At 47.8% G+C, this 7,240-nt stretch overlaps 1 protein-coding gene across 1 annotated transcript in view; it reads right to left on the bottom strand.

Moving 5' to 3' along the window:
- Positions 1-305: 305 nt before the first annotated feature.
- LRCH2 (leucine rich repeats and calponin homology domain containing 2) overlaps positions 306-7,240 on the bottom strand; it is a 52,403-nt gene continuing 45,468 nt past the window's right edge. Inside the window, exon 22 of the mRNA XM_064159093.1 lies at positions 306-6,692. Within this exon, the coding sequence (XP_064015163.1) occupies positions 6,573-6,692 (120 nt within the window). The 3' untranslated portion in view covers positions 306-6,572. The remainder of the gene's footprint in view (positions 6,693-7,240) is intronic.

The raw sequence follows: 7,240 nt of genomic DNA, 5'->3' as shown, positions 1-7,240 counted from the left end.
AAACTGGACACAGTATCCCAGGTGTGGCCTCAGCAGGGCAGAGCAGAGGAGAACCTCCCCAGCCCTGCTGGCCACACTTTTCCTGATGCCCCCCAGGATGCCCTTGGCTCTCTTGGCCACAAGGGCACATTGCTGGCCCATGCAGAACTTGCTGCCCTCCAGCACTCCAAGGTCCCTCTCTAGAGAGCTGCTCTCCAGCAGGGAAACACTTTCTATGTCTATGTGTCCTGTATTTCCCAGTTAACATCTGTGGTGGTGACTTCCCTGCCAGGGGGGGTGAGGCAAGACAGACACTGGAAAGAAGATACCACAAACTGTCATCCTTTACTCTTGTATTTACTACAAATATATAAAAACTGAAGTGAAAGCAAATTGAGCATCTTGCCTATATGAAAGTTATGAAACAGTTTGTCTTTTATACACAGAGTATGTACACTGGGCTTGGAAAGGTGGGGGGTTATCCATGCAAAAAAAAAAATCACCCAAACTATTTACAGGGAGGGGGGGAAGCAAAGAAGGAAAAATAAGGAAAAAAAGCATCACAGTAAGAGCATTTTTTTTCCAAAGAAATATGAAGTTGGAAGCTCCAGCAACAATGGAAGACCTGAAATAAAGACTTCAATCCAGTATTGTACAGGTAGACAATCATCAAAGGGGTGGAAGATGCACTTTACAAGAACATGAAAGGCAAAGATATGACTCCAAATGCACTATCAAAGGTGGTGTAAGTATGTACAGAAATGTCAGCATCTCTTCCTCCAATGGTCACTCTCCAACCCTGCCTCAGCAGGGCTCCTCTCAAGGCCTCCACGTGTTGACACCTTGCTTGGTTCCATTGCTGATTCTCATGTTTAGAAGCAGGAGGTACAAACCCAAGTCACCAGAGGGTAACTGGAAAGCAGCCACACTCCCCTCGCCCTGCACACCACGGGATCCTAAAGAGCATTCGCATCATGCTTGGAGCTGAACTGGAAGAGCTCCAGAGGTCCCTTCCAACCCCTAACATCCTGTGAGCCTCTGCTCAGTCCCAGCATCACTCACTAAAGGCCTCTGCAATGCCTCTGTGTGCCCCTCGGAGTTGTTCTGGGTGAAGAAGACCTCGGAGAGCATCGAGGTCAGAGGAGCCAAAGCCTTCAGCACCTGCCGGTGCAACAGCCAAGGGATTGCCCCAGCTGCAGCAAGGCCCAGGGCAACACCTCCGTTCAGCAACCACCTGCGGGCAGAGAGCACAGCCCCGCGGGCAGAGAGCACAGCCCTGCAGGAGCCCCGTGAAGAGAATCCAGATTTAAGGAGCAGCAGCTCCCACGCCGGGTGCTGCACAACCGAATCCAAACCTGACGCAGCAGCGCTGGAACGCTTCACTGCCTCGCTCAGCTTTCCAGAGTAAGCAACCACACAAGCAAATCCTTCTCCTTATTCCCAAGTATTCTCTGATCCACAGCCTGCCTCTGTGCAATGACTGTTAACAACTGCTGTCTGCCTTATTCCACAGGATTCTGAAGGAAGGAAGGGAGGGAATCCTCATCTGTGCCAAGAGTTCATTTGAAATGACTGACATGAGGTTGCAGCCCTGCTCTGGCAGAGGTGCTGACTAGATGACCTTTGGAGGTCCCTTCCAGCCCATAATATCCCATGTTTCAGTTACAAACTCAAGGGAAATTCTGGTCTCACTGAAGCCACAGAATCACTTAGGCAGGAAAAAGCCTTTCAGATCATCCAGTCCAACCATAAACCTGCCAAAATGGGAATTCTCCCCACATCAGTGACATTCCCACCCAGGTGCAGTTGTTCTCCTCCTTTAATATAGAACCATAGAATCACAGAATAGTTTAGGTTGGAAGAGACCTCAAAGCTCATCCAATTCCAAGCCCCTGCCATAGGCAGGGACACCTCCCACTAGAACAGGTCACTCAAGGCCTCATCCAACCTGGCCTTGACCACCTCCAGGAAGGGAGCAGCCACAACCTCCCTGGGCAACCTGTGCCAGTGTCTCCCCACCCTTACTCTCAAGGATTTCTTCCTCATCTCCAGCCTCAACCTCTCCTCTCCCAGCTGAAGGCCACTGCCTTTCATCCTGTCACTACAAGGCCTTGCCAAGAAGTTTCCACACGTTGTCTCCCTTCTGAGGAGAAGGCAAAAGCTCTGCTGCATGCCTGCCAGTGTCTCCAGCTCAGGTGTTCCACAAATCAAACAGCTGAAACCTTCGCCGAAGCCAAGAGCAAAACTGCCATTGGCTGCGGTGGAGCTGAGAGTGGAGGTGTCTGTGAATTCCTTTATGAACCCTGTCCTTGTTGTTTATTGCTTCCAATCTATTCCTCCAGGTTTTATTACAGCCTCCTTGGTTCACTTTGGAAGGCCTCCAGCTCCGTGGGGCTAGCTGGTGCCCACCCAGCAGTGCCCCAGCCAGCACGCTGGGTGTGCTGTGAAGCGTTCAGTGAGATACTGTGTGGGTACTCACCACACTTCACAGCAAGTACTTTTAATGCCTCTGCTAGAAGACCACACAATATCTGGGCCATTATTGCTAACATGAAAGGCCATTTCTGTTTGCCACATTGCAGCCAATGACCCGAAGTGAGACACAAAGTGCTCAAGGTCAGAAGCTCTCTGCTGACTCACTCTGATGTTTCCCTTCAAGCCAAGTTATTGCAGCGACTTTGGAGAGCACTAACAAAAGCATCCTCTGAAATTAGGAGAACTGAATCCAGTTTCCTAAAGCTCTTAATGGTGACTCTTTGTCACCTTCCCAGTGAAAACAGAGTAGCCACAATAGGAGTTGGGTAGGTCTCTGCTCTGAACCATCCTGCCAGCTGTACCAAGAGTTAAGTGATGACACTGCAGCCAAAAGAGAACAGGGAAAGAGTATCTCAGAAATAGACTCAGTGTTGGAAGCAGGGACTCTGGAATCACAGCAGTTCACCAGAAGATAAAGGAGAACAAAGGGGGATGAAATAATGAACCATGTGAAGTCAAGAGAGGCGATTCTGTCTCTCCTCTTTGCTATGGTTAGATTCCATCTGGGCTCCTGTGTCCAGATCTGGAGCCCCTGCACAAGGACCCAGAACTGTTGGAGAGAGCATCCACACTGCTGAGACAGGCTGGGAGAGTTGGGGCTGTTCAGCCTGGAGAAGGCTCCAGGGAGCCTTAGAGCAGCCTTCTAGTACCAGAAGGGGACTTCAGGAGAGTTGAGGAGGGAGTTTTGAGAGGGATTGGGGAGTGCCAGACTGAGGGACAATGGCTTTGAGCTGGGAGAGGGGAGAGTGAGAGTGGGGATGAGGAAGAAATTCTTTAGAGTGGGGTGGGGAGACACTGGCACAGGTTGCCCAGAGAGGTTGTGGGTGCCTCATCCCTGGAGGTGTTGAAGGCCAAGCTGGATGAGGCTTTGAGTGGCCTGGACTCTAATGGGAGGTGTCTCTGCCCATGGCAGGGAGTTGGAGCCTTTAAGGTCCCTTCCAAGTCAAGCTGTTCTCTGCCTCCATGCAGCCACTAGATCTGCAAACAAATGACAGTAAGATGCTGGGAACCCAATGGCCAGGGAGAAGGGAGAGTGGGCAAATTCTTTTCTAGAGAAGACAGCAGCAGCTTCCATAGGCTGCTTTCAAATCCTAACTTCACATTACAAAGTTCTTTCAGCATTTGATTTTGCAATTGCTCCTAAAAAAAGACAGATAAAAACAAAGATGGGAGCAGCACTTTCAGCAAGTCTTCAGCTGAAGAAAGACAAAGCAGAGCAGACCTCTCCTCAGACTGCTGCTAAGGGTGCTTGGATCTTTGCAATGCTAAAAATGAAGCCCTAGGAGAGCCATAATTATCCTTCCCCATAAGGATGAAGAAGGCAATGGTAATTTCCAAGGAATAGACTGTTCCTAACAAGTTTGTGGGGAAGAATGCCAGAGAATTAAATAACAACAACAACAAAAAGGAAGTTATTTTACCATTGGCAGAGCAACAGTTGGGAATGAAAAGTGGATCTGAAATGAACCTCAAGTTCCTTAGAGATCAGCTAATCTTAAACCCCCAACCTGGTAAGCATCTGCCATGCTCCATCAAGGGAATGTTTCCTGTTTACAGCCTGGTACAGCTGGACAAATTTAGTTCTAGTAGGGTAAAAAAGTTATCTTTAAGATCAGAAAACCTCTAAATGACAACAACAGAGTGGTGTGGGTCACTTTAAGGCTGATAAGTGAAAATGGCAGTTGACAATTCCAGTGGCTGACCCAATGAAAGAGAAATTGGCTGTTCTCAAGACCCTGGGCAAGGAATGAAGAGAGTGACTACTTCTTTTGGAGTGGTTATGCTCTCCAAATGTAGCAGACAAGCAGCACTGTGCCAAATGAGTGAGATTATTCTTTCTCCTCTCAGCCTGACTTCTCCGATATTGCTCTTAAGGAGAAGTAGAGATGGAAGCTGTTAAAAAAACAGACCCCCAAAGTCTTCTGTGAATGCTTTAAAATCCATTAGAGAGTCACAAAATGCAGCATTTTGAAGGTCAGAGCAATCCAGTTTCCTTACACCAAAGGATGAAACAACTGTTTACATAACCTGGGGTTGGTATCTAGGACTGTGCAAATGAATTTTGATGCAGCCTCTCCAGGAGCTGTGCTGTAACCAAACTCTGCACAAGCAGCAGTGGTGTTGAACTCTGAGATGTGGAGCAGCTTGTTTCATACAGTCACAGAATGGGATGGGTTGGAAGGGACCTCCAAAGCTCATCCAGTCCAACTCCCTCTGCACTCAGCAGGGACATCCTCCACCAGATCTGGTTGCCCAGAGCCCTGTTGAGCCTCACCTTGAGTATCTCCAGGGATGGCGCCCCAACCACCTCCCTGGGCAACCTGCTGTAGTGTTCCAGCACCCTCATGGTGCAGAATTTGTTCCTAACACCCAACCTAAATCTACTTTTCTCTAGTATGAAGCCATTGCACTCATCCTGTCCCTGCAAGCCTTTATAACCAGACCCTCTCCATCCTTCCTGTAGTCCCCTTCAGGTACTGGAAGTTCACTATTAGGTGTCCCAGGAGCCTCCTCTTCTCCAGGCTGAACACCCCCAACTCCCTCAGCCTGTCCTCATAGCAGAGGAGCTCCATCATTTTCGTGGGCTCCTCTAGACCAGCTCCATCAGCACCATGTCCTTACTGCATTGAATGCTGCAGATCTGGAAGGTGTTGAGAGAAGGGCAGCAAGGCTGGGGAGGGGCCTGGAGCACAAACCCTATGACGAGAGGCTGAGGGAGCATCCCCCTTTGGATGCATCTCTAGTCCTCCTCTGGGATGCATCTCTAGTCCTCCTCTGGGATGCATCTCTAGTCCTCCTCTGGGATGCATCTCTAGTCCTCCTCTGGGACGCATCTCTACTGCACTCCTCTATGCACCCCCAGTCCTCAGGCCTTCCTCACCCTGTGGATCTCCTTCTCCCAGACAAAGAAAAGCAGACAACTTTTCCTTTTTTTTCCCCTGTGTGTTTTTTTCTCTCGTGGTGTTTTGCTTTGTTTTTTAAAATCCAACAACACATTAAACCCCTCCAAAAAAAAACCCCAAACCAAACCCACCCAAAAAGTGATTAGGTACTCTCCAATTAAATATCATAAATAAAAGAGTATTTACAACTATCTTCTAATTCTTCAGACAATAAAATCAGCAAGTCAAACTGTGCAAACTTAAACCAACCAACCACCCAACATCCAAAAATGTGAAGTATTACTGAAGCCTTCAGAGTTCCCCCCCAAAAAACAAAAAACCCAACCCCAACCTATTAAAATATGTAAAAAATTCCCCATTTTTATCTATGGTTTGTTTTTTTGTTGGTTTTTTTTAAACCCAAGAAATGTCCAAAATGTTTTAAGACTATGAAAGAGTTATCAATTCCACAGGCACTTCACATGTAAACAATCTACAGTACAACTGAAAAACAAAACAAAAAAGGAAAGCAAATATTTGGCACCAACCTAGAAAGAAGAAACTCATTAAAAATGTGTCCTTTCCCCTCGTTGCAAGCTGCTTTGTAGAGTCACCAAACACTCAGAGACTAAATACTGGCAATGTTAGAAATGTGGAAATTACAAACAGGAGTGCAAAAGAAAATACCCTAAAGGACACAAATTCTCTTTCTTGAGAGAGTGGAAGTGTGCTGGAAGTGTTCAGTTGGTCACAGCTGTGCTGTTGTGCCACCACCAGCATTGTTTTGTCTTCCTCTGAAATAAAATGACTGGCTTGAAAGGGGAAGGGGAGGGGGGTGTGGGGGTGGGTGTGCTTGGTACTTCTAAAGTAATAGGAAAAGAAATCCAGCATGTAACTGTAACACTGTGAGATGTCCAGCTTTGAACCCAAATGGACTGGAAAGAGAACTGGAGGCTACCTGACTCTCCTTCTGCATCCCATCACGGAAGAAAAGGAGAGTTATGACGTTCTTGTAACTGGCAGCTGGCTCCAAGCTGTTCACCTATAGCTCCAAAGCAAGGTTCTGGACAGACAATGGTCTTTGATGGCTTGGATGCTCCCATGTTGGAAGCTGAAGTGCCCCAGAGCAATCCAGCTGAAGTCATGGAATGGTTAAGTTGTTCAGCTTCCCAGAAGTCACATGGAGGAAAGCTGAGATACTTTCAATGCAGGCAGCTCAAGCAGAGCTTGAACTGTGAGGCCAACCTTCACCAGACCCCTTTCTTCCAGAATGTGATGAGGCAAGCAAAGTCTCTCCTGCAAAATAAAGCAGTTTGGCTATCAAACTTCCTTAACTCCAAGGCTGGTAACACTCTCTCTGCAGAAAAGATGCTGGGGGGATCTTAAAGCAACCTTCCAATACCTGAAGGGATCCTGCAGGAAGGCTGCAGAGGGACTTTTCCTGAGGGTGTCTAGAGACAGGCCAAGGGAGAATGGTTTGAAGCTGAGGAAGAAGTTCTTCAGCACAAGGGTGGTGAGAGTCTGGCACAGGTTGCCGAGGGAGATTGTGGATGTCCCTTCCCTGGAGGTGTTCAAGGCCAGGCTGGATGAGGCCTTGGGCAAACAGGTCTAGTTGAGAGGTGTCAGATTCTAATCAGTACAGCAAAAGCTTGCTTATTTCTAAAGGCAAAGACTATTTCTCCCCATAATCAAAGCAAGAAAAAACAGGCTGATGGGCACTATTGGCTAAGTGCCCTACTTCCCTTTCCCTTCTTTTGTAGGCTTATTAGCAATTCTTCCCTTAGGGAAACCTGGAAGTGTTGCCAGACAAAACCAGGCTGATGGGCACTACTGTCTCAGTGCCC

The sequence above is a fragment of the Pogoniulus pusillus genome, chromosome 19 (genome assembly GCF_015220805.1).
Source record: "Pogoniulus pusillus isolate bPogPus1 chromosome 19, bPogPus1.pri, whole genome shotgun sequence".
NCBI lineage: Eukaryota > Metazoa > Chordata > Aves > Piciformes > Lybiidae > Pogoniulus > Pogoniulus pusillus.
The sequence above is the reverse complement of the archived record's forward strand: the minus strand, read 5'-3'. Positions and strand labels throughout refer to the sequence as shown.